The sequence below is a fragment of the Mus caroli genome, chromosome 4 (genome assembly GCF_900094665.2).
Source record: "Mus caroli chromosome 4, CAROLI_EIJ_v1.1, whole genome shotgun sequence".
Lineage (NCBI taxonomy): Eukaryota > Metazoa > Chordata > Mammalia > Rodentia > Muridae > Mus > Mus caroli.
Window position 1 is genome coordinate 129256230 of NC_034573.1, and position 27486 is coordinate 129283715.

Below are 27486 nucleotides of genomic sequence, written 5' to 3' on the forward strand. Positions count from 1 at the left end.
TAAATAAATATTTATACAGCATTCACCTGTTACCAGGCCGCATTCAGAGAGGGTCACATGCATCCAATTCATGGAACCTCATTCCAGCCCTGGGGGGGTGGGGTGAGTTCCGTCCTCAGCCCATTGTAGAGATGCTAAAACTGAGCCACTGAGGGAACCGGGCTAGGGGAGAGTTAACCCAGTGAGTCAGCCCCCAGATCTAACTTGTACACCGTGCTCAGAGGAGGGAGCCCACAGCAAACAGCTCTCCTGTGCCAAACCTCAGCTTTCCCTTCTGCACAAGGGGTGAGCAATCTGACCTCAGGAGCCGTGCGTGGATAGCCGCTGCAATGATGCCTGAGGTTATTTATGCCTGTGTGTTTGAATCACTTGAAATGCTGGATCCTACATGGGGCCCTCTGACTTCAGTGCCAAATCTCCCCCGCCCCCCAGGATCCCCCAAGCTCTGTGACACACCTCTTGCTCTTGTCCTTGCCTTTGCCACCACGCTGCCCCTGCACCCTGAGAACAGCTGACAGAGCTCTGGATGGAAAGCTGCCGAGGCAGGACTGCCAGGAGCAGGGCCTTGGCAGAGCCCGTCTGGGGGAGGGAGAATCTGTGGGTGCTTGCAGACTCTTCCTCTCAGGGTCTCTGTTTCTATACCTGTGGCTGGTCATGCCCACTGGGTGGACTGCGTGAGGAGCTCAGGGCCTGAGCGCCATCATCCCCTCAGATCCTTAGCCTCTGGACCCTCAGCCGAGATGAACAAGCTGGGGCCCGGAGTGGCAGTTGAGCGTTGTCTCTGAGTGGCTCTGACCGGCCAGAGAGATTGTGTGCTCTGTGTGCTCACTGCGTGGGCTCTGACTTTAGGTTTGCCCAGCCTCTGCCTGCCCACCTGTCACTTGGTGGGGAAAAGTCTCCTGCAGTGAACGCACTGCCTTTGGCCTTCTCAAGGGGTCGTTTTCATCTTTTGGCTTATTGGGGCACTTCTTGGCTCTCCGCTGCCTCTTGGCTGTCTTGGGTGAGAGGAATGATCTCTGCTGGTCTAAGTGGACCTTGTGAAATCCCCTGGTGATCAGGCTTCTGTCTGAGCAGGGAACAACACAGCCTCCCAGGGTCCGCTGGGAACCCCCTTTCTGCTCTGGCCCACTGCAATACTGGGCCGAAGGCCATCTTGCCAGAGTTGGGGCAAAGTGGAAATTTTGCAAAGTCAAGAGCACAAGGTCCTGGAACTCTGCTTGGGCACTGGCGAGGCTGTGGAGTGTCCCCAGGCCCAGGATCCCAGGAACTACCCCAGCACATTGTAGAGCCAATCAAGGAAGGCTCCCCAGAGGAGGCAGCACTCCGGTTATATTTTGAAGGGGCAGTGGGAGAAACAGCAGCAGAGAAAGGGGGCTCTCGCTGAGGGAAATAGCATGCACTAAGGCCTGGATGGGAGGCTGCCGCCAGTGCCACAGGTTGAGGTGCTCATTGGTCCTTTGTTTTTCCAAACTCTCCTAGGTTTCGGTCCCCCTTTGTGGTCTTCTGTGCGTTTTTTTTTTCCAAGTCTCTCTTCTCTTTTCTTCACTGTTCTTTCTGGTTCCGGGTTCCCGTCTCCGTTCTCCATGGCATGTGGTCCTTCCTGCTCCTCCTCTGAGGCATCACTCACTGGGTGAGGACAGGGCTTCTGTTCTGCACCCTTTAACCGGATGCCAGGCCTGATGGGCAGTTCCTGCTGCTGAGGAGTATGTGCACACAAGCATGTGTGTGTATCTGTGTGTGTGCATGTATGTGTATTTATGTATGTATGCATGTGTGTGCATGTGTTTGTGTGTAGGGTGTGTGCCTGTGTGTGTGCTGGCAGGTGTGTGTGCGTGCACTTGTGGGTGTGTGTGCGCTCATGCTCATGGGTATGTGTGTGTGTGTGTGTGTGTATGTGTGTGTGCATGCATGTGTGTATGCGCATGTGTATATGCATGTGCATATGTGTATGTGTGTTCATGCGTTTGTATGTATATGTACATTGTGTGTGTATGTACATGCATGTGTGCACTCATGTGTGTGCACATGTGCCTGCTCAAGCTTGTGGTCAGAGCCTTTGTGTATGACCTGAGCCCTCAAGGTCAGGGCCCCTCCCACTCTTGTGCAATGAGCTGTGGTGTTTATGGAATGGTGGGATAGGGGATGCTGGCTGCCAGATCTTAGAGGCCGCTGCTGGCCTATGGGGGCCTAAGCTTATATGCAGTGGGAGTGGGAGGGACCTCTAGCTTTACCTCTCATGATGTCTGCGTCTATTCCCACAGTCCACACTGCTCCAGGCGCTCTTTGTGGTCTTGTCATTCACCTCCTCCCTCTCTTGCCATCCCCAGAGCAGAGGGGTGGTGCCTGCTGTCTTTTAAGTTAGGGTCTTACATAGCCCGTGGTGGCGATGAACTCTCTGACAATAACCAATGACTTTGAACTATTGATCCGCTCTGGGGATGAGATTGCAGGTATGTACCACCATATCTGGTCTGTGCGTTGCTGGGGATCGAACCCAGGTCCTTATGCATGTTGGGCAGATACTCTACCAACTGAGTCGCATCCCTAGTGGGCCTTGGTGCCTGCTCTCTTTTCAGAAAGACCAGAGAGTTGGTTTTCAGAGTTTCCTCTTTGCCCCACTCGTGTCCCTATGGAAACACAGCTACCTCGAGGTCACACAGGGAGGGGCTGGACCCAGAGCTCTCTCGAAGGCCATGAGTTAAGGCTCGGGGAAGCTAATGTAAGTTTGAAGGTGGAGGTTGAAAACTACCCGGCAGATGGAGGCATTGATGGGGTATGTGTGGCTGAGGGTTGGGGATCAAGGCTAGGCATTGATGGGGTATGTGTGGCTGAGGGTTGGGGAATCAAGGCTGGGAGGAAGAGGGGTATCATGGCCTCCCTGGGCCTTTGGGCAGATGGGTGTCCAGGTTGATGGCTCTGCTGGTGGGACTCTCTCTCCACCCACAGAGGAGACATGGAAGGTCACCCACACGGCTCATCGGCACTGAATCGGACTTGGGGGTCTTAGGCTATTGACACTGTCCTGATCGTCCAATCACACGCATAGTGACATTGCTTTTCCGTGCCTCGGTTTCCTTTCGGATGAAGTCAGGTGGAGAGACCAACAGGAGCCCTAGGCCAGGGTGGGCACCAGAGTTGTGACTTGGGATGGTGGTTGAACTTTCTGACCCTACAAAACCATTTCCCCGGAGCCCCCTCTTTCTGCCTGGGGTGTGCCCAGTGGGGGTGCTTTTGCATTTGTACCCACCTCCCTCTGAATATCTTATTTTTCTTGGCAGTTGGGATACAAGTGTCTTTAAAGACAACATACTGAAAGTGTCAGGACTTACCTGGCCGGGGCAGCGGAGTCTGAGCTCTGCAGACTGTGGCCCGAGTTCACCTGGTGCCAAGTTCAAGGCCCTCCAACTTGCCGGCGGGTCCTTCCCGAGCCTTAGGGCACAGTTAAACTGTGGGGACTTAGAGACACCGCTCTCACATGTCTTCTTTGGGGTCCCATGAGTTGGTCTTTCACGTAGAGTGGGAGCCCCGACTTAGACTCCACTGGGGTTCACCTCATGCCCCTTCACCCTGGCAGCCTCTGTCTTTCTGTCTGAGAAGTGGGGATGTCTCCTTGGACATAGGTTGTCACAGGGTTCTGTGACAGAATGTGTGACAGATGCCAAGCGGTGCTGGCCCTTAGCAATACTCTGTCCTTGGCCCTCCCCAGCCCCCACACAGTGGGAACTGGCCTACTTCCTCCCATTCCCAAGGCAGAGCAGCCTTTTGTGTTCTGACATTTCCTCTCCTTAGTGTGGCTGGTGACGAGGAGGTCATGGCCTTCTTCCTCTCCAGGACTCTGTCTACAGGGTGACCAGGCGAGAGGGCATGGCTTGGCATTCAGGGCACAGGCTGTGGCTGCCAGGTGGCAGAAATGGGGGAGTGTCTCTGTCCCTGCCTCCCCTTGGATCTTGGAATGTCTCAGTCCCTTCTCTGTGAGTTGTGGAAGCCGCCCTGTTGGCCCCAGGACTGGCTCTGAGGGGAGGTGAGCTCCCTGGAGGACTCAGCTCATTTTACCAGGCTGAGAAATGGGCTCATGTTCTTTGCCCTCTCCTTGGGATTGAGAGTCAGGAGTCCAATTACAGGGTTCCATCTGGGCCCCAGGGGACAGGCCGGTGGCCTCCTGGGACCTCACGGAAGGCTTGTCCTGGGCCTTGGCAGAGGGGTGACATTGAACATTGGCTCGGTGTTGTTTTCCAGCGCTGACGTCAGGACTGTGGTTTAGAGTTTCTTCCCAGACAAAGGCTGCTTTGTAGCTTTGGGTGAGCTGAGCCCAGGACTCTCACTCCAGGTGGGAGGCTGGGTGGAAGAGAAGCAGGGCTGGGCACAGGAGCCCTCAGAGGCCTGGCTTCCCTCAGACCCAACACCACTTGGCTTCCCAGGAGCCACCATGTGTCCCTTCGGACAAAGTCTCTTTACCACCATCATGCTACTAGTCGGGGGAAGCTGGTCTCTTAACCCATTGCACAGATGGAAGAACTGAGTCTTGGAAATGTAACAAAAATGTAAAAAGAATCCTTTTCTTAGCCAGAGAATAGCAGAGCTGGCAGTGGGCTCGTGGGCTTGAGTGCCTTTAGCTTCAAAGATTCATCTCCCATCAAGCCGAATCTCACCTCCAGCCTTGGCAGTGTGTTTAAAAAAGTTAGGGACTCCAGGAGAAGAACAGTGCAGGCAGAACTTAGCTTTCATCAGGGACAGGTCTGATTTCCCTTTCTGAGATTCTGGATTGGAGCATGTGTGACATGTGTGTAGGTTTACCCTCACGTGTGTACATGTTAGAGAGGGTGGCTGGGAGGGGGGGTCTGTAGTCACAGGACATGATTCCAGGGAGACTTGTGGACAGGTGTAAGTAGCCATCCCAGGGGACACTGTCTTAATCAGGGCTTCTATTCCTGCACAAAAATCATGACCAAGAAGCAAGTTGGGGCGGAAAGGGTTTATTCAGCTTCATTTCCACACTGCTGTTCATCACCAAGGAAGTCAGGACTGGAACTCAAGCAGGTCAGGAAGCAGGAGCTGATGCAGAGGCCATGGAGGCATGTTCCTTACTGGCTTGCTCCCCCTGGCTTGCTCAGCCTGCTCTCTTACAGAACCAAGACTGCCAGCCCAGAGATGGTCCCACCCCCAAGGGACCTTTCCCCCTTGATCACTAATTGAGAAAATGCCTTACAGCTGGATCTCATGGAGGCATTTCCCCAACTGAAGCTCCTTTCTCTCTGATAACTCCAGCCTGTGCCAAGTTGACATACAAAACCATCCAGTACAGACACCTAGGACATTTTTCTCCTCCTTTTCAGGATTCACCCATGTTTTCCATCTTTCTGTCTATTCATCCATTTAACCATCCACTTTTCCACTCACCTATCCATTTATCCACCTATCCACCTATCCACCCACCCACCCATCCACCCACCCATCCATCCATCCATCTACCCACCCATCCATCCACCCATCCATCCACCCACCCATCCATCCATCTACCCACCCATCCATCCACCCATCTATCTACCCACTCACCCATCCACCCACCCACCCATCCATCCATCTACCCACCCATCCATCCACCCATCCATCCATCCACCCATCCATCCATCCATCTTCCTTCCTTCCTTCTTCTGGACTCCAACAACTCTCTGTGGATGGGGCCTTCCCCAGTGTCTGTCAAGCAGAGCCAGAAGAAGCCTTACAAGTTATTGCGTCCCCCCCACCCTTTTTCCCAGAGAGGGGGGCTGGTGACTGTTCAAGTTGTACAGAACGTTCATGGCAGAGCCAGCATTCAAGCCAGCCCTGTGTCTCCCCTTTCTGCTGGGGTGACAGACAGCTGTCACCCTTAGCTGGCAGCTGCCTTAACTTATCGAACTCCTTGGTGTTTGGTCTCTGCTTTGAGACGCATGTACAGATAGCAGAATACAGCCTTAGGCTGGATCCTAGATTAGTTTACCAGCTCTGAGATGCCTCCCTCAACCTGAGCATCAGTTAGTGCAACTCCCGAGGGCCATCTTTTCCTTGCTGGACCAGTTTGGGAGTCCAACCCCTGCCCCCAGGCTAGAACCATTGAAAATCCTGTTCTCTGTTCCAACTGCTCCTCTGGGCCTGCCCCTACTGGTACCTTCCAGCAGCCTTTCCCATTGGGACGAGCTTCCTGGTCTCTAGACACAGTCCTGAATGCTTCGCTCCCCTTTGTGGTTTTTTACAAAACAAGGAGAGAGGTCATTTGAGCATCACTGCCTGGGGAACAAGGCAGCTCTATGCCCTGCTCCCTCCTCTGCTGCTGTCCTGGGGGTTTGCGTTGACCCAGACACAAGCTAGGGCCTGCTCTGTAGGAGACTCTGCCTGGGCTTCGGATCTGGCTGGAGTCTCATGAATCCCTTTAAAACAGAACTGCCATGTCTCCCTGGCCCAGGCCCACCTTTCTTGGTGGGGAAACTGAGTCCCAGAGAGGTTGAACGCTGTGTCTATGGCTGCTCAGCCAACACAGCAGAGCTGGGTGCCGGCATTCACCGGTGGCCATGTTTCTGTTTGAACAGAGCCTGGACCTCCAGCATGAGGTGGTGCCTGAGACGTGGTGGTAGAGGGTTGTTCTGGACTGGTATCCCAGGAAGGAAGAAACCAGTGCCTTGTGCCTCCATAGATCACCTTCTCTGTGTGCCAGGAGACCTGAGATTCTACTCCAGACCCTCACTGGACCCTAGGGGAGCACCTTAGTCTCTCGCTGTAGGGGGTGGCCAGAAGGCCTGAAAGTGCACTGGTAAGTGCTCAGGGCAGGAAGGGGTTAAGCAGTCTTGCCTTGCAGGCCTAGGTTCCCAGCTGGTGTCTTGGCCCCTCAGGTCAGCCAGGCCATCTGGCTGACAGATGCCTTCCTATGTCCCATCTGTCCCAAGGCAAAGTCACCAGGAGGAGACCCGCCTGCTGTCTTTGTGAACCTGTGGGCAAGTCTGCCTGTCCCTGTGAGTCTAGGCCACTTGGGAAGGGTCCATGGCGAGCAGGCTGGCCTCTGGCCACTCTCCCTGATGCCTGGGGTCTCTGCTGTATGGTGAGAGAGTCTGATCTTTTGGTAAAGATAATCTGAGAGAGATGCAGGGACAGGCCCAGGGTCACACAGTGGGTCAGTGTGGGCAAGGAGGGACATGGGACATGCACAGCTCTTGGTCATAAGCTTATTCACCTAGCAAACATCACTTGAGGGCCTACTGTGTGCCTGGGAGTAGGAACTATGAGAACAAAGGTTCCAAGGGATGAAGGGCACACTGTACCCTGGCACACACTTGGGGCCTGGATGCTGTGACAGCTCTTCCAGCAGCCAGCAACTGGCCCTGTGCTCATCATCACAAGCCAGTGTTGTTACCCCATTTTACAGATAAGGCAACTGAGGCTCAAAGAAATGAATTCAGTTTTGCTAGATCACTCGCTGGGGGGGGGGGTGACCGAGTTGGGTCATTCTTGCTGGTTTGTCTGATGTCAAAGCATTTGGGGTAGAGGTAGGGGACATATAGACATGGTCTCATCCCTACTGGGACATGGATTCCTGATGTTTTGGTATTAGAGCATTTTCCTTTGGATATCTGGCTGAATCCAAGCTGAGGGTCATGTAGCTGGAGGGGCCAGTCTCAGCGCGAGTCTCGGGTGACGACAGCTCAGTCAGTAATGTGCTTGCCTTATGAGTATAGTGACTCGAGTTCAAGCCCCGGAACCCACATATGAAAGTGGAACACAGAGGTATGTGTGTGTGATCCCAGAGCTAGAAAGCAGCAGACAGGGAGACCTTGGAGTCTGCTGGCCGACCAGCCTACCCTACATGGCCAGCTCCAGGATCAGTGAGAGATGTTATCTCCAAAGAAAAAGACAAGAGACGAGAGGCGGGCAGAGAAGAATGACCTCAGGGTTCCACACGCAGATGCACACATGTGCATGCATGCCCTACAGATGGACATACACACACATACATACTCATGCACACATACATGTGTATACACACACACATGTACACATAAATTGGGTGGGAAAAGTGGGGTTGGTGCCCTTGTAGGCACCATAGACAGCACATGGGGGACTCTTTGGGCTGTGGAAGGAGCCACACAGGCCTGGCAGTCCAGAGTGGGGCCCTTAGCACTCTGTCTTTGAAATGTTAGTCAGTGAGCCACCTGAGGCTATTTCTGATTTTGGGGAAACCGAGGCAACCACTCCTCATCCTTCTCCCTTCAGGTAAATCACCTGACCCAAGAAAACTAGTCTGGGCCCTGAGATCAGAGAGACCCAGGTTCAGGTCCAGCCTCAGCCCTGTCACAGGACACAGAAGCAGGGGAGTCCGCTGGCTGGGGACATGTACCTGAGACCCAGTCACTTCCGATTCCGGTGCTGTGACCCTGGCAGTGGCTTTACTTCTCGGCCTTCATCTTCTTGTCTTTAGAGCAAGCACAGTGGTAATTCCTGCCTCCTAAAGTGTCTGAGGGCCTCAGCTTCCCCACCAGCCCAATGCCCATAAAGACGATTAAAGACGTGGGAGACTCCAAAAAGATACTGTGCCCCCTAGGGATCATGAGACTGTGTGCTCCAATTCATTCCCCCCCTTCCCACCCCCATCCCGAGGAACTGATTGCATAGGAGGAGACCTGGGCCTCAGGGAGAGGTGGCAGAGACCCTGTGTGTTGAGGTGGGGTGCCTGTTACCCACCTCTGTGCTCCCCTCTGGTTCACACCAAGTGCCAAGGTTACCATAGCAGCCCAAGTTTGCTAATGAGAAACAAGTCTCCCTCTGCACTGAGCAGTATTGAGTCACTCAATTCTTTCCCCTGTTTGGGCTAACCCAGTCTAATTACCAGTCCTGACACAGCCTAGAGCCACCTCTTCCCAGCCAATTAGATTGACTGACGGGAAGGCGTGCGCAGGCACTCCCTGCTGCAAGCCCTCTGTGGTTGCATCAACCCATGCATAATTGGTAGGTCCTCCTAGTCTTCTGCCTTCCTCCTGGAGAAGCCCCTGAAGCGGCACCTTCCCCTTGTCAGCGGCATGGCCTGAAACACACCTAACCTGGCAATGTCCTGCAGTCTTTTGAGCCCCTTGAAGAACGGCCTAGACACTGTGTGTCCACTCTGATATGATGGCATCCTGTGTTCCCAGCTTTTTTTTTTGAGAGGCCATTTGGAGAACCACTATGTGCTTGGCCATTCTCATTTAATCAGGCAGGGCCTCTCCCACTTTACAGATCAGGAGACTAAGACCTGGGCCGGGAATTCTCCAAGCTGCAAAGCCTGGTGGGAACCCGTTCTTGCCTGGCTGTGGACCTGTCATTTGTCCGGGCCTCAGATGATGATAAACTGGGGTCTGAGGCAGTGGCATGGCTCTGATGGGACATCACCTGAGCTTCTGCCTCATGCTCAACCTGCTGCCACTCAGGCACTGGCAATAAACAGTGAGAGATCCAAGGTGCATATTAACTTTCCAGAATAGCCACAGGGGTTGCTTTTCTTAAGGCTGTAAACACATCTCTGGGTGGGGCCCACACCCTGCGGGGCACAGGTCCTTGGGAGCCTCCTGCTTCTGAGCTTGGGGATCCAGAGACGTGGTGCCCAGACCCTCTGCTGGCTCCTGGCACTGGGGACAGGGAAGTGTAAAGTCACTGAGGGCTTGACCAGGCAAAGGCACTGAGGCAGTGTGAGGAACTGTATTAAAGGGTCACAACCTTGGGAAGGGTGAGAACCACTGCTCTAGATAGAGACAAACTCACATGCAAAGGCCAGAGGTGAGTCCGGTCAGGGGTGATGGGACAGCTGGTGCTGGACACAGGAATGGGGGTCTTGCTTTTTCTCAGCTTTCCGGGCACCCGGAAGTGGTGGGGGCCACACCCACCGGCCCATCTAGAGACCCCACGAGTTTAGGAAGGGGGATTTGGGTGGGGTTTTTATTGAGTGAATTATTATTTTCTATTTGCCCCCCCCCCCGTTTGTTTTGTTTTGTTTTGTTTTCCTCCTGTCCACTCTAAGTCGTCATCAACCGCTCAGCAGTTTCCAACAGTGAGGGGGGATTGACCAGGCTCATTTTAAGTTTTGTTTTCTTCTTACAATGGAAGTGGTTCTGACTGAACATATGTGACATCATTCAAAAGTAAAAAGGTCCCGACACAGAGTGTCTCGTCTGTTTTCCGTTGCTCAAACAAAACACCCGAGGCTAGGCAACTTCAAACAGTTGGTTTAGCCCGCAGTTTTGAAGACTGAAAAGCCAAGCAGTGTGGCTCGGGGCTGTGTTACACCATGGTGGACTTCATCTTGGAGGGAGTTGTACAATTGCCTGGTGAGACAGGAAGCCAGGGAGCGGGGAGGAGCCAGGCTCACAAGGTAACAACCTCTGAGAACCTTAATCCTTTTCAGGGGAGGCCTGGGAACAGGAAGGAAGTCATTAGCCTGGGGACCAGGTGACCTGGATTATTGAGTTTGAATCCTGTTCTGCCCACCTTGAAGGCGGACTGTGTTCAGTCCCCTCACTGTCCCCTGCTGGTCACTTTAGACAGTAGAAATACCAGTTGACTGAGGCATTGATTCTAGAAGGTTCTGGGCCCTGAGAAGTGAGTTCATGGGCAAAGAACATTATCCTTGGCTAAGAGCCCTTTTTCAAATCAATGACCTTGACTCTGTGTGCACACCTGAGTATCCTCTCCCCACCCCACCCAGCACCCCTGCCCCTCACTCTTGGCACTGTAACCTTAAACATTTTCTGAGCTTTGTGCTAGGGCACAGGGGTAGGAGTTTGTGGACCCTGGAGCATCAGCGTTATCACTGAGGCTAAGGAGTTGCATGGCCCTGGGCCCAGTGTTAGCTAGTGCTTTGGCCCGGGCCTCAGTATTCTCATCTGTAAAGTGGGGTGATGATGCCTGGCTCAGTGGTGTCAGGAGGATGTGAGGTGGTAAAAAATCTCAATGCATGCTAAGTATTGTGTGGACAAAGCAAGTCTCTCCCACCTCGTGGGAGTGCCGTGTCTGACCACAGGGTTAGCGAATAGAAATTTATGGACATAGCAGCAGCATATGCAGGGGGAGACAAGGAGACAATGGAAGTATCCTAACCCTGGAAGGGGTTGGAAATAGTACCCTAGAGGCCTCACAGTGGCCTGAGACCCAGATTCCTTGCTAGGGAGCACCCCTGAGTCCTTTTTCTTTATGGAATGGGGCAGCCTGCACTCAGGCCTGGGCTCTGGTCAGAGATATTGGCAGAAGCATCACCGGCCAGCGTTGGCTGTTCAGCATGCCACTCAGAATTGTGGGGTAATGGGAATCCTGTAGCGGTCCCTGACAGTCAGGGACACTGGACAACAGGACAGTGGCTTGTATAAGACAGTCAGGTGACCCGTGCTCCTCTGGGGCCCACTTTGCCTGCAGATTCACCAGCTGGCCCAAAGGACACTCTTCCCCGCTCCCCACTTTGAGACAAAGTCTGTTATGTAGCCTAGGCTGTCCTGGAGCTTGCTATGTAGACCAGGCTGGCCTCAAACTCACAGAGAACCCCTTGCTTCTGCCTTGAGGGCACTGGAAGTGAAGGTGAGTGCCACTATGCCCAGACATGATGACACTCTTAGTGTCTTGTGCCTGACATCAGCTGGCACTTCCTCCCTGCATCTCATATGCCCATGGTGGCCCTGGTTGGGAGAGACCTCGAAGGACCAGGCAGAGCGTACTAATGCGTGGGGTGCGTTGTGGGTGTGGCAGGCACATGCAGATGTTTGTCTGCAGAGAGTTGCGTGGCATTAGCACCTGGCTTCTTTCCCCTGCTGCCCATCCTTGCGTGCTTCTGATCCCCCGCCCAGGTGAGTGACACCTAGCTCATTGTCACGGCTGTCACCAGTGATTATGCGGCTGGGAACTTAGGGGCCACATAGCCTGGATGCCATCTGGCCTGTCACAGTGTTGCTGAAGTAAGCTTCCGGTCTGACTGTCCTAAGAGGGTCCTGAGGCAGAGGCTGAGGAGTGTGGTCTGCATGCCCATGGCACGCCAGGCTCTGTTCTGGGCTCCCTCCATACAGTAGGTCCTGACAGAGTTACAAACAGCATTGACATCCAGAGAGGGTCAGTAACTTGCTCAAGGCCACGTAGCTGTGTTAGGTTAGACCTTCAAGCTCTGGGCCCCTCCTCCTCTCTCCATATACTTGTTGGTTTCAGGGCCCACTTCCCAGCTGACTCTGGGATTTCGACGCTCATCACATAACCATGTGGTTGTCATAGGTGTTTGTCTAGGGGCCGCAGAAATTGGTTGCTGCTTGCTCTGTGGTTGATGAGAATTAACCTAAGTTGGCCTCCTGCTGTGGCTGAGAGGGAAGATATTTGCCTATGATCACACAGCTGGATAGAGGCAGACCCAGGGCTTCCTGAACATGGCTGGCCACCTCGGGAGTCAAAGGAGCGTGGGTCAGCTAGGGCTGTCATGCTTTGTCTCTGCCCCTGCCGAGACCCGGTGACTCCACGCACGCACACAGCCCAGAGCTGCCCTTGGAGACTGTTCTTGGTCACTGGCAACAGTCTTTGGCTCCGTAGCAGCATGTGCCTAGTGGCGTAGGAACGGTTGGAGGAAGAAGGAAACTTAGGAGTGAGCCTTTGCATCCCCTCTTTCCATCCCTTGCTTGCAACTAGGCACGGGAGGTTCAGGAACACTCTCTGATGAGGGTTGGCAGTGGAGCCAGGCACTGTCCAGGACAGTACTGCCCATCGTGTAGGGCTCTAACCAGGGTATGAAAAGAACGCTGTAGTCGCAATAGCCAGAGAGTTTCCCCTCCCCACTCCCCTGCACCTGGAACAGGGTCCTATGTAGCCTAGATTGGCTTTGCATTCCTTTAAGTATCTGAGGCTGCTTTGAACTTCTGATCCCCCTGCCTCCACTCTGGAGTGCCGGAATTACAGGTGTGCACCACCGGGCCTGGTTTACCTGGGGTTAGAGAGAGAAGCAGGTTCTTACAATTGCTAAGTAAGCTTGCTGCCAACGGAGCTCTATTCCCAGACCCGAGATGGATTCTTGATGATGCTATCACAGATCAGTGTGCTGCGCGCACGGCCCAGGGTCGAGAAGAGACTTGCCCAGATTACGCAGTGAATTCGCCACAGTTGCTACTGAAGCATCTCCTGACTCTTCACTCTGTACCCCTCCCCCCACCCCTGTGGCTGGCAACCCAGCCTGCCCTCTGCCCAGGAGCCTTGCAAGATGGGTCAGATGGTGAATAGGCCTCTCTGTGTGTGATGGCCCAGCAGTGTGCTGGTGCAGGACTGTTCTGGGTGTGGAGGGTTCCTTAAAGTCCAGTCCCATTACCAGCCTGCTGTCTGGGCTCTGGCCTGCTCCAGCTATTATCGCCTGTAATGGGATCGGCCGCCTGGGTTAAGTGTTCACATTAAATTAATACCTCCTCCGTGGAGACAATCAGCTGGCATTTAATTTGTGTTTCCTTCTGAGCAGCGGAGTACAGATGGGCAGCCCTAGTGGGCACGTCTGCGTGGCAGCGTCCCAAAGAGGTGGTAAAGTGGGGTGGTACCCGGAAGGCCCAGGCAGGCACAGGTGGGTAGGAGCATGGGAGTGCAGGGCTTCCTTCCAGCGGGCGGGTGGGTTCACTTGAGGTCCCTGACTGTCACCTTCACTGCCTATGTGCTGGAAGTCCCGGAAGAAGGAAATGGGGAGAGGAAGGGGGGAGTGCCTCCTCGGTTTGTGGCTCAGCCTTTAGCTTCCTGAGGCACGGGCTGGTGGTTGGTGGTGCCCTGGGTTGTCAAGGTGCCCTACCCACCCCCCACCCCACTCCCTCATCATTTCTGTATTCTGTTGCAGACCCAGAGGGGCTGCAGGACAGAACGAACGAACGGGTGTGGTGTAGAGTGAAGATGTAGACTCAGTCAAGGTTACTGAGCTCCTTTGGAAGGTGCAGAGAAGCCAGTGAGGATCTGGGTCCTCCCAGAAGAACCAGCCCTGGGCTGTGTGGCCCAAGGCTCCTTGGTTGGTCTCTGCTGACGCTCCTGTCTAGCACAGAAGGGCCTTTGGCTGAACCTCCACTCTGCTGGAAGCCCCTTGTCTGCCCATACCTGGCCCTGCCCCAGGGTAGCGGGATGACTTCCCCTTGGTGAGTGGTGTGGAACAGAGAAGGCTTAGGCAGACCACGGGGAAGGAAGCTGCGGTCCACCCCCATCCAGGGCCAGGGCCAGGCTCCCCCCACCCCCACCCCCGCTTGGCCCAGAGTGCAGTTTTCCACTGAGGGCTCCAGCCCAGCCTCACCTGCGCCTGTTTCCCATCACCTGAGTGAGTCGACCTGGGCGTGCCTGCTGCCAGGCGGGACCATTCTTGTTGTCCCACCCCCACCCCACCCTGAGGCTCCCGCCCAGCGCCCTTGCCTGCCTGGTCTGCACTTGGAGCCAGACTGAGCTGAACTGCGGGATTCGATGCTCGGCCCTGTCTCGGGGCTGGGGTCTTCTTCACCCTCCTCTTCCTCTGCATGCAGAGTGGTTCCCACAACTATCTTCAGAAATGGCGAATATAGAAAAGCAACTCACAAAGGGCGATGAGCTCGCCTGGGATATCACAGCCAGGGGACGTGGGAACAGGCGTTGGAATGTTACCAAACTTGGAGTCGCCGCTGTCTATACCCGAATAAGCCAAGTTCATCCATCCATTCTTGAGCAGCTAATTAAAACAGCCAGCTTAATAGTGTGAGGAAGGAAGTGTGGCCACACTGGGGAAAGGGACAATGACCCCCTCAAGTCACTCTTGGGGGTTCGAAGCGAGGGGAAGTGTTTAAATAGCCATGGGTTTGAGCATCTATCCAGCCTTGGATAGAGTGCCGTTCTGCCCCGCCACTGACCTATCATCGTCTGGCTTCACTCTCATTGGTTAAAACTGTGTGGAATCCTTTTCCAGGAGACCAGGTTCCCTTCTGGTGCCTTTTCCCTTGCACTGTTATGAGATTCCTTGGGGGAGCAGGGGGGATTCTATTTTTTGAGGTTCATTGTTTCCGTAGTCTGATAGTCAAATCAAGGTGGGCATAAAAGTGTCTCCTTTCTGAATGTCTTCATTTCTGCCAGTGCTACTTCTGTCTGTACAGTCTGGGGACTCTGGGACGGACTCCCCATGGGCCCGGGGTTGTCTGTGGTGCTCTAATTATTTGCTGGGGCTGCACCCACTTTCTTCTGGGGCCTTTGAGCCTTTCTCTGACTGCACAGGATATGAAAGACCCATGAGTCAGCCCCTCTGCCAGCGGCTTCAGATTGGGTTTCCGTTTCTCCGTAGCTAGACTTCGTGGGCTTCTTCCTGCTTCTGTGTGTCATTTTGAGCTCATGCAAGAGGCAGAACCACTGGCCTGGTTCCAGCAGCTCGGACTGGACTGGCTTTAAAGCCGCCGCTCCCCCCCCCCCATAGTCAGCCGAGATTTCTCATCTGTCACGTGGTCCTAGCGCTGGCTCCTCTGGAATGCTGAGAGGCCACATCTGGCTGTGACGAGGCTGCCACCTCCCCCTCCAGCTGCCAGGCTCCCACATGTGCCTCTTCCGCAGAGGTGGTGGTGGGGCCTGTCTCTCGAGGCTGGCGGGGCTCCTTTGTGGGGTCATTTCCTCTCTCTACATTGATTGTCTAACGTCCCTGCCTCCCCTCCTGGCCTTGGAAGGTTGTAAGTGGTGGGAGGGGAAGGTTTCTCTTTCTCCTGCAGGCTTCCTGTCCTGACCGTGCTTTGCCCCTCCCCCAGGAGGGATGTCTGAGCCCAGTGGCTGTTGAGAGAGCCTGGTTGTGCTGGGAATTTGGTGGTGGATTCCCCAGCCTGGGAGATAAAGATAAGACCCTGGGGTAGGGCTCAGGCCGAAGGAAGGGGCCTGAGTGTGGATCATTTCATTCATTCCTGCCCCCAGCCCCATTCATCCCCTCTCCCATTCATCCATCCCCCCATTCATCCCCTCTCCCATTCATACATACACACACACACACTCTGCCCCCATTCACCTTCATACCCACCTATCCATCTACCTATTCATCTTCTTGTCCACCCATCTAACCCATGCCCTTTCATTCAATAAGGGTCAGCAAGATGGCTCAGCAGGGAAAGGTGTTTTGCTACCACGCACGCCACATGATGGAAAGAGAGAACTGATTCCCGTTCCAATCATTGACTGTCCCACTCCTACCAAGAAGGGACCGCAAGGCTGGCCTCTAGCTGTAGACTCAGCTCTCCCTTTGCAGAGATCTTCTTTTCTCTAATCCCTCCTTGCTTCATTTAACCAGGGCCCAGGGTGCTCAGAGCAAGGTGAGGCTGCCCTCAGATGCTGGCATGGTGAAGAGGGTGGAGGTGGCCTCACTTAGAGCCCTATCATTGTCCCTGGCTTCATTCTTAGGAGAGAGCTCTGAGTGGTGTAGATGTCCAGGCCATCTGAGAGGATATATCCTGATCCCTCAGTCTGCCTTAAATCTGTGGCGGCGGGGCTGGTGAGATGGCTCAGTGGGTAAGAGCACCCGACTGCTCTTCCGAAGGTCCAGAGTTCAAATCCCAGCAACCACATGGTGGCTCACAACCATCCGTAAGGAGATCTGGCGCCGTCTTCTGGAGTGTCTGAAGACAGCTACAGTGTACTTACATATAATAAATAAATAAATCTTTAAAAAAAAACAAAACAAAACAAAAAATCTGTGGCGGCATTTTGAGAGAGAAAAACCATAGAGGAGGAGGAGGAAGAGGAACAGGCTAACCCTTGCCTGGAGCCTAACATTCTTCCTCATCTTCGACATGGGAGCAGTCCTTGGGGATTAAACGCTCCCAGTATAAGAACACACCTTCCTCTCCAGTTCTTGCATCTGTCACACCACACTTAGAAGTCAGACGAACTGAGTGTTAGGACAGAATAGAACCAACCACCCTTCTGCTCATAGGTGGTCTCTTGAAGGTGACCCCAGCCCCCTGGTCTAACTCAGAGCCACATCCTGATAGGAGTCTTGGGAACAAAGGCTTTCAGGATTTCGGTGAAGCTGGATCCTGGGGAAGCTATACCACCTGCATGTCCCCTGATAACCCAGGCAGCCAGTGGCTGAAGGGCAGAGATTTCTGCACTGTCAACGTGGCAGCCAGCTGTGCCAGATTTTCCTGCTGCCACCCCTGGGAGGGGCATCTCTTCGGGGCAGTGGGCTCAATCTGTGCAGCCAGCTGCTGCCCACATTCAGGGTCTGTTTTTTTGTCTCCTGTGGGGCAGAGAACCAGATGCACACCTAATCCAGCTTTGGAAGTAAAAGGTTCAGGAAATTATTCCTGCAAACTCATCTTCAGGATGCAGCCTGAGAAACGCGATGGAATTGGATGCAGGGTCTGGGGTGAGAGGGAGGGGAGCCGGGCGGTGGAGACACTACATAGTGTGGATACACAGAGTCTTCGGTAGGCTTGCACCACCTGGGAGCTGTCTGCCTCGTCAGATTTGCTGCATTGGGTTTTATGTGGGGGCAAGATGGCCGAGTGGTTTGCCTGCAGGATCTAGGCGCTGAGCGAGGTTTGGGTCCCAGCTCCTTATTCCCAGCTGTGTGACTTTAGAAAAGTTACATCACCTCTCTGAACCCCAGCTCTGTCACCAGCCACGTAGTTCTGGATAAAAACCTGAAAGGCGCCGGGCGTGGTGGTGCACACCTTTAATCCCAGCACTTGGGAGGCAGAGGCAGGCGGATTTCTGAGTTCGAGGCCAGCCTAGTCTACAGAGTGAGTTCCAGGACAGCCAGGGCTACACAGAGAAACCCTGTCTCGAAACAAAACAAAACAAAACCCAAGAAAACAAAAACAAAAACAAAAACAAAAAAAAAAACCCTGAAAGGCTTAGTAATTCATGTGAAAGCCAACGTGTGTCTGAGGGAGTGTGTCTTGTATGGGAGACCCGGACAGCATCTGCCGACAGAGCGATCCAGAGACACGCATGGGTGGGTAGGTAAGCCTGACTCTGACTTCCGGCTTGGTGGGGAACTGGAGGAAAGAAAAGTTAGGGTTTGCTGCATTCCAGGGGTGCCTGGGGCGCCAGTGGTGTGCTGTTCTCTCCTCAAGTTTGGCTTGGTTGCTCCTGTGGTTGGCATGAGAGGGCCTGGTCTCAGATGCCAGGGTGCAGCCAGCTCCACACCCTTACCCTTCCTTGTGCCTGCTCTGCCCTCCTCCACTAGAGCAGTGTGGCCAGGGTGATGATGAGTCAGCCTGGTCCTGTGTCCTGGGCCTTCTTCCTGGAGGAAGCCCTCAATGGCCTGGGCTGTTACTTGGGGTGAGTGTAATCTGGCACCCCTTCCCTTCACAATGGTCCTCAATGAACGATGGCTTGCCTCTGGGGTCAGCCACAACCCTGATGTGCTGTGTAACCTTGAGCAAACGTAGCTTCTCAGTTCTCCTCTGTTCGGGGCTGGGGATGGGGTGTCATCTAGGGAGATGGCCTCATTCATGTGAGGCCCTGAGGTCCCCTCTGTGTTCTCTGTAGTTCCAGACTGACGCTCAGGGCAGATGTGGGCCCTGCTATGCAGCCAGTTTAGGACGAAGTAGACACATGTCCTCTGGGAGCCTGGCAGGGAAGGCTTGTGTGGCGAGAGGAAGAATTTTCCTCCAAGTGTGCAAACAGTATCCGTTTTCTCTTGTTTCCAAAAGCTGATGACATAACCAGCCCTTCATCCAGTCCTCCCTCTGGCCTATTTTTAGCTGGGCCCCACAGCATCTTAAGAGACCTCAGACTTCCTTGCTCAGCGACCATGTAGGGAGGGTAGCATGAAGTGAGGAAAGACAGAAGCCTGTCTGTTTGTCCCAGAGGCTGCCAGCTCCTCCGGGCAGGGAGCAGACCTTAGCGGGGTGCTCAGCGTGGAGGCTGAGTCCTGGCTCCCCCTGTCTTTATCACACATGGGTAAGGGGCTCTCAGCCACTCTTTGTTTATCTGCTGAGGCATAGGGAAAATGGCTGTATGCATCCCCCACACTGCTGGAGGCCTGAGTGGCCTTATGTAAACCTCTCTAGGGAGAAGCTGGTGCCTTATCTTTGTTTGTATCCTTGATTGACACAGCTTCCTGGAGTTGCCCCTCCCTATATTGCACAGTTCATGTTGGGGTACACCTCCAATCCTGTGGGCTTAGTTCCTGTCTTTTCCTCTTCAGCTTCAACCGATGTCATGGGGGTAATGTTCTCTACTTAGGATCTGGGATGCCTATGGTTGAGATGTGTGCCTTTGGGTAGGATAGTTAGTTAACCAACCATTGAGCCCAGGCCCCACATCTGTAAGACTGTAGTACCTGCATAGGCCTGTAGGGTGTGCTGCAGAGCACACAGCCTTCACAATAGTGTTTGGCATGGGAAAGCTTGCTTCTTGGGGTACAGAGAAGAGTCCGAAAGCCCAGCTTTGGTAATCTACCTTGCAGCAAAAGCCGGGCCAGCAGTTTTCGTGGAGGAGGCACGTGTCCCCTACTGTACAATGCTTGAGCCTCCAAGGTAGCATTTGCCGCCACCTGGCCTGTGACCAGCAACAGTCCACTGTATCTTGAGGCTGGGAGCGCCTTGAGGACAGATGCGGTTTTCTGAGGCATCTCTCTGCCCTGCGTGGATGATGAGGGTGGGCACAGGGGGCTGCCTGGCAGCAGGAGGTGTGCGCTGACCATTTGTTCTTCTTGGCTGTTGCAGGTGGGAGGAGGAACTGGCCAAACGCATGAACCTTCAGACCATGGTGGACACGCTGCAGGAGGTAAGAGTTCGTGGGGTTCCCCGGGTTCCCTGGTGGGAGAGCTCTGCAGGTTAGCTGTGGAACCCTGGTGGGGAAAGCTGTTGCTCCAGTTAGGACTGATGTCTTGGTGAGATCTGGGTACACAGGGAGTCCCCAGCCCAAGATCTGAGGGCTCTCCTGTTGTTGCTCGCTCTGACTGCGCTGCACTTGGGGCTGCCCAGCTCCTGTACTTACGGGGACCAGAGCAGCAAGCTTTATCCACAACCAGGCTTCCTTTCTTCTTTCCTCTGTCATGTGATCAAAACTAGCAACACAAAAGGCAATTCAGACACATAGTTTTAAAAAAATTTTTTGGGCCGGGCGTGGTGGTGCACGCCTTTAATCCCAGCACTCGGGAGGCAGAGGCAGGTGGATTTCTGAGTTCGAGGCAAGCCTGGTCTACAAAGTGAGGTCTAGAACAGCCAGGGCTACACAGAGAAACCCTGTCTCGAAAAATAAAAAAAAAAAAAAATTTTTTTTACAATGGGGTGTGGCAACTCACATGTACAATTACTTGAGAGGTGGAGGCAGGAGGATGAGGGATTCAAGGCCAGCCTGGAATGCACTGTGAGCTCCAGGCAGCTTGGGTTTCCTGAGACCCTAACTGAACAAAACAAAACTGTTTTAAAAGTTGGGCTGGAGCTGCATCTCAGGGGCTGAGCACCTTTCCTGTCTTGTGCACAGCTTTAAGTTTGATCTCTGCACGGAGAAAAATTAAAAATCAGAATTAATAATTAGAGATTAAACTTACTAGCTAGGTGGTGGCAGCACCTACCTTTAGTCCTAGTCCTTGGGAGGCAGAGGCAGGNGGATTTCTGTGAGTTCGAGGCCAGCCTGGTCTACAGAGTGAGTGCTAGGACAGCCAAGGCTACACAGAGAAATTGTGTCTTGAAAAAAACCCATATAAATAAATAAATAAGTAAAATGACTTTATTTTCTTACTTATTTTTCACTCTCTAGGAAAGTAGAGACATGGGTCGGTTGGTAGAATGCTTGCCTAGTGCACACAAAGTCCTGGCTTCCCAGAGTTAACAGGGTTTGGGGCATACCTGTAACCCCCCAGCTTTTGAGATGCACAAGAAGATATTTGAGGAAACAGGAAGATCAGTTCAAAGTTGAGCCAGGCAGAGTGGCACACGTTTCTAATCCCTGTACTTGGGAGGCAGAGGCAGCAGATCTCTGAGTTCAAGGCCAGCCTGCTTTACATAGTGAGCTCCAGGACAGCCAGGGCTATATAGAGAAACCAAACAACAACAACAACAGCAGCAGCAGCAGCAGCAGCAGCAGCAGCAGCAGCAGCAACAACAACAACAACAACAACAAAAGAAGTTTAAAATTATGTTCTGCTACATAAGGATTTTGGTGTCCCCGGCCAGAGTTTGGTCCCATCCCCCCAATTATTACACAGAGGCCAATGTTCTCTTTTCTTTTATAATAAAGTTTTTTTTTAAACATATTCATAGTCAGATGTTGGAAAGGTTCATGAGATCACAATAGATTAAAATTACCTGCAGTTCTGACTTCTGCTGGATCAGGTTTAGATGTGACCTCCCAGCCTTTTCTGCAGACACACCCACATCCTAACTAACACACGCCTTGGGATGCCCATGCTAGACTGGCAGACGCAAAGGTTCAAGGCCGAGACTGGTCAGGCATTGGCACCTGGTGGTTGGGGTTGACCTTGTATTTTTTTAAAAGCCGGCCTTAAGCTCATACTGCTGCCCAGTCTTCTTTGCCATAAGTGACCCCCTGAAGTGTCACCAGGGCTCAGCAGCCAGAACGGCTGAGGCACACAGTTGCTTAGTTTTAGTTAACCATCACTAGAAGCTAACATCCAGGGCTCTGGGCTTGGGCTCAGGTGTCCATCCTCTTGTCCCTTTAAAGCCCACCTCTCTTTTTCTGTCCACAGGCGGCGCAAGAAGCCGAGGCTATCCAGGAGGAGATGAACGAGAAGATTGAGCGGCTCAAGGCTGAGCTGGTGGTGTTCAAAGGGCTCATGAGTGACGTAAGTGGTGTGGCCGTCACCCTAGGCATCACGACCTCCCTTTACCCGTCATGCCAAACGCTTCATTCACTCGGAGGCTCGAGCTCGGCTTATAGTTACAGTCGTGGCTGGCTGGTTTGTTCTGATGAGGGATGCATCGGGGACCAGGAGCCTCCCCACCCTCCCGACATTGCTTTCCTGTGTCTGAATAGAGTTGCTTTAACCCGCTGCTTAACCCATTGCGGTCCTCAGGGCCCTGACATCTGTATGTGTTGCTCGACTGTCCCCAGCTCGCCACGTGGCGACCTTGGTGTCTGCAGAACATAGGTGACCGAATGACCTTGGCCGTGCCAACCCAAGAGACTTCAGACTCAGGGCATCCTCTTGTAGGGTGTCCTTGTTAAGTTGGGAAGGGCTGGTATGTGCATCTTCTTGGCCATCTGGGGGACCCTCTGAGTGAGCCACCATGGGTGGAAACATCTGTTAGCAGTGTAGGCTTCCTAGACTCTGGGACCTGAGTTTTTTTTGCCATCTTTAGGTAGTGGGTGGTCTGCCAGGAAAGACCACTGAAAGAAGGAGCCTGAACTTGGTGACTCAGCCTGGCTTAGCTCCTGGCTTTGTGGGACGGGCAGCTGAGTGCGGTTGGAAGAAGCTGTGGGGTCTAGGTGGAGGCCACCTGGCTTCCCTACACTTGGGTGCAGAGGGAACCCTTGCTCTTTCTGTATGACCCCTGCTGTCTGTCATCAGTGGCAGGAAGTGAGAGAGAGAGAGAGAGAGAGAGAGAGAGAGAGAGAGAGAGAGAACGCTGCGGGGGCAGGAACACTATGGGGAACAATGGGGCATGAGTGGCATGAGGATGGGAAGAGAAGGGGAGTTGTGTGTCTGTGTGTGCACGTGCACATGTGCACGCTAGGAAACTAAAGCCAAGACCTTGGCCTAACTCGAGGCACCACAGCCTTCCTCAACAGTCACAACGGTCTTGCTTGTCCTTCGCTCAAACTAAACCAACATTGTTGTGCCCTGTAGTTCTAAGTGGGACCAGCACACATGGCCTCACATCTTCCCTCCTGAAGTCCCCATGTCCCTTCCCACCCTGAGCAGTGCCCACCAACCCCACCCCCACCCTCAGGAAAGGCTCAACCTGCTCCTCAACAATCTCTAGGGCCTACCTGACCCCTAGGGTTCTCCTAACTCTGATAGCCCCTCATGCTTGCTTCGTCCCTTGCTCATGTAACCCCCGCTGTCCTCCAGGGGCCGCCTGACCCCTCAAGTTCTCCCTACTCCTGATGGCCCCCTCATGCTTGCTCCGTCCCTCGCTCATGTAACCCTGCTGTCCTCCCTGCAGCCCATGACAGACCTGGACACAAAGATCCAAGAAAAGGCTATGAAGGTGGACATGGACATCTGCCGCCGAATCGATATCACGGCTAAGCTGTGCGATGTCGCACAGCAGAGGAACTCGGAAGACGTGTCCAAGATCTTCCAGGTGACCAGGGCCGGCCCCGCTCACCTGGCTCCACCCCAAACCTCTTAGAACAGCCCTGAGCGCCACCACACCCTGCCAGTTCCTCTTTCCTTCTACATCTTGCTCACCCCAATCCTGAGAGTCACATGACACCCCCCCCAGGGAAATATGACTTGGGGATTTGTAGTTATAGCTCAGGAGACTAAGGCTTGGGAGGACAGGCCGAAGAAGGACATGGGAGATCTCCCGGCCCTCCAGGACGTGTCCCCATGTGTCCCCAGGTCCACTCCGCACCCATTGCTTCTCATGCAGCCTCTTTCTCTGAGATTCCACATTGTTCCCATGGTGGAGCAGCCCTGACAACTGGGCAGCAATGGGCAGTTCTGGAGAGGGACGGGGTGTGGTCCTGTTAACGGAGGGTGTGTGTCATTCTCAGAAGTCTTGGGTCATAGTTTGGCTTGTGCTTTAGCCCAGGGCAGTGCAGTGTGTTGTTGCTTTCTGTGTGTGACTCTGGACATGGTTGCGGGAGGCCCAGGCCTTTCTCCATCTCATGCTTTCTTGCTGGGGACTGATCCGTCTGGAGAGCTACGCAGCCCTCATTTGCACGGGTCTTTTCTGCTTGGAGCAGAGCTTGGTGAACCCTCCATGCCTCTGCACGTGAGAGGAAGGTTCTGGAAGCATGCAGCTCTTTTGACCTTTGTCAGGGTTTCTTGGTCTCTCGGGCTGGCTTTGAGACATCTCAGGTGATGGTGCCCTCGTCTGGCCTCTCCTTGTTCCACATCATGGGGCTGCTTTTTCTGGTGATGGGCGAGCTGAGCTGGCCCAGTCACCAGGCAGGACTTGGTCCCTGTGTCTGTGTTCTCCACCTGCATGCCTCACACCTCACGCTTCCTGCCAATGCTGCCTGCTTCGTAGAAGACCTATGCAACTCCCTGCCGTGGTGGCTGGTCCCAGCCATATCCATTCACTCCTCGGGACAGTGGTTCCCTCCCAGACTTACCCCTCCATGCACCCCAGCCAAGCACCCCCGTTACCTTGGTCTCTTCCTTCCCCATCCAGGTGGTCCCTAAGAAGAAAGATCGTAAGGTGGCTTCGGATGATGACATCTCCGAGCAGGATGGGGAGGTGAATCGGTTCTCAGATGAGGAGGTCGGCTCCATGAATATCACCGATGAGATGAAGCGCATGTTTAATCAGCTGTGAGTACCCAGGTTGCCCAGCCAGGGGACATATCCTCAGCTAGGCTGAGACCAGTCACCTGTTCTGAAAGAGTTTGGATTGTGTGTGTGTGTGTGTGTGTGAGCGCACACGTGCGCATGCGAGATCACACAAAAACCAGTCATCAGTCATGTGTGTCATTTCTCAGGCACTATCCACTTTGTTTCTTGGAGTCAGGATGTCTCATTGGCTTGGGGCTTGCTGGTTAGGTTAGGCTGGCTGGCCATCCAGCTCCAGGGGTCTCCCTGTATTCCTCCCCAGTGCCTGGACTACAAGTGCACGCCACCAGACCAGGCTGGCCTTCAACTCACAGACGCACCTGCCTCTGCCTCCTGAGTGCTGGAATTAAAGGCGTGCGCCACCACCACCTGGGTCCACGCCTGGCTCTTTAGCGTGTGTGCTAGGAATTGAAATCAGGTCCTCATTCTTGCAAGGCAAGCATTTTGCTCATTAAGGCACATTTCCAGCCCCTAGATTTTTTTTTTAAATGTATTTATTTATTTTAGAATTTTATATCTATTTATTTTTGTTGTGTGAATGTTTTGCCTGCACGTACGTCCATTTTGCCACGTGTGTGTCTGCTTTCTGTGGAGGTCAAAAGAAGACGTTAGAACCCTTGGAACAGGAGTCGCAGAAGGCTGTGAGCCACCGTGTGGGTGTTGGGAATCGAACCCAGGTCCTCTGCGAGAGCAGCCAGTGCTCGTAACTGCTGAGCCATCTCTCCAGCCCGTTTTTTTGTTTTTTGTTTTTGGATTTTTTTTTTGTTTGTTTTGTTGTTCTTTAACATTTTATATGTGTGGGTATTTTGCCTGCATATATATCTGTGGACCATCTATGCTCCTGGTGCCTATGGCAGGATGAAGAGGACATTAGATCCCCGAGCGCTGGAGTTAGTTGTGAGCCACCACGAAGGTTCCCAGTCAAACTCAGATCCTCTAAAAGAGCAGCCAGTGCTCTTCACCATGGAGCCATCTGTCCAACTACTAGATTTTTTTTTTTTTTTTAAGCAGGGTTTCTCTATGTAGCCCTGGCTATCCTGGAACTCACTCTGTAGACCAGGCTGATCTCAGACTCAGAGAAACACCTGCCTCTGCCTCCTGAGTGCCAGGATTAAAGGCGTGCGCCACCAGCTGCCACCCCCATCACAGGGCTGGATTCAGTGTATTCCTTTTTTTTTTTTTTTTTTTACAGTATAGAATAGAGTTTATTCAGGGCATGGAGAGGAGAGTTAGAGGGTAGCAGAGGCAGAGAAAGGCAGAGAGAGGGAGAGAGTAGAGAAGTAGAGGAGAAGAATAGAGGCCGGCCATGACCACATGGAGGAGGTGGGGAGGGAATGGAGAGAGAGAGGCAAGACAGACAAGAGCGGAAGCTTCCTGTTTTAAAAATTCTTGAGACCAGATATTTCATTGCACCATCCATGGCTGGGTATCCAGTGCCTGCTGTATTTGGAAGTGTACCCATGATCCTTTATGTCACCTGCTGCTCCCTCGGTCCTGTGGGACACCCCCACCCAGACAGGTGGAGGGGGGATGGTTTCAACCAGGATTGTCCTTCCTCGCCCAAGAGTTGAAAAGGCTGGGTAATCTTCTCCCTCTTTGTATGTAGAGTCTGCCTGATGATGTCACGTGTCCAGGAAGGGTCAGCGGCATGGTGTCACCTTAATGGGCTGTTTCCAGCCATGCATCACACACACCCATCTTCCAGTCTCTCTTGGTGGGCTGGTGAGCTGACCCACGCATGGCTCATGGGAAGAGTCTTGATAGACACCAAGTGTCCTCCATGAAATGACACTTGGCTAACTCCAGACCTTCACCAAGCAGACAGGGTCATTGTTAACCTTTTGAAGGCTCTGGGGAGGCTCAGCAGTGTCTGACAGAGTTAGGATTCAGACCACAACCTGTCACTCACTAGTATTCCCTTGCCAGGAGGTTCTGGCTGAGCGGCAAAGTCTGGCCTGAGTGTATAGGTAATGGCCAGACACAGCTGGTTCCAGCTCGTGGGAGGTATGTGTGTGTGTGTGTGTGCATGGTCTGTGTGTACTGTCTCTGTGGGTGTCTCTATGAGTGTGTGTGTGTGCTATCTGTGTGTGTGTGTGTGTGCATCTTATCTGTGTGTCTGTGTATGTGTGCTGTCTGTGTATATGTGTGTATGTGTATTTGTGCATGCTTCTGTACGTGTGTGTTGTCTGTGTGTGGGTGTGTCTGTGTGTGTGCATGCTGTCTGTGTGCAGGCTCAGTGATGTCACATTGGTAGCTTAGACTTTGTCACTGTAAGAAATTGACACATGCCACCCTTCAGGACACCTTACCAAACCATAGAGAGAACTGGTGTACCAAAACCTATTGAGTATGTCACCCTGGTAGCACTGTGGCCTTGGCCTACTTGGTGCTTTGTTCTGAACCCAGATCCATTTTTAACTTGAATACAAACGGCACCCCTAGGTAGGATAGGGTGAGGACCCTGGGTGAGTTAAGGGCAGGGCTGGGAGCCCCACACTCTCAGGCACCTGGATTCTGAGAGCTCTGCCCAGTCACCATTGGCAGCATCTGACAGTCAGGCCACCAGCTCCTTGAGCTCCATACAAGGGAAGCACTTCAGGGGCACAGAGTAGGGCAGAGCCAGACCCACATACGTGGTTCAGTGCTTTGTCCCCTTAGCCACCCTCCTGCTTGGGAGAGATGTCTATCTTCCATCTGCAGCCCCACTGTTGCTGTCTGCTATTTCTTTGGCTTTAGTTAGATGCACAGGATGAGCAGGGTGGAGTTGGGAGCTCTCCCCTCAGACAGACCTGAGACAAGGCTGGACATTTGCTGTCGATCAAGCCAAGGACATGCCTTGTCCCTTGGTTCATCTTTCAGCTTGAGTCTCCCTCCAGATCTTATGTTCTTACTTCTGCTGACAAGAGCACATTCTCCCCTCCCCCCACCTCTTTTGTTTTTGTTTTTGAGAGAGGGGTTCGTGTAGCCCAGGCTAGCCTCAAACTTGCTATGTAGTCTAGAATGGCCTTGAACTCTGATCTTCCTGTCTCTACCCCTTGAGTACTAGGACCCGAGCCTGGTTTATGTAGTACTGGGGAATCAAACCCAGCCGCCCCCCC

General features: G+C 53.3%; 1 protein-coding gene across 1 annotated transcript in view; it reads left to right on the forward strand.

Annotated features, from left to right (window-relative positions):
* Positions 1 to 27486, forward strand: part of Iffo2 (intermediate filament family orphan 2) — a 46678-nt gene that overhangs the window by 9349 nt on the left and 9843 nt on the right. Inside the window, exons 2-5 of the mRNA XM_021161151.1 lie at positions 19644 to 19704; positions 21632 to 21727; positions 23052 to 23192; positions 24231 to 24370. Coding sequence (XP_021016810.1) covers positions 19644 to 19704; positions 21632 to 21727; positions 23052 to 23192; positions 24231 to 24370 — 438 coding nt within the window. The remainder of the gene's footprint in view (positions 1 to 19643; positions 19705 to 21631; positions 21728 to 23051; positions 23193 to 24230; positions 24371 to 27486) is intronic.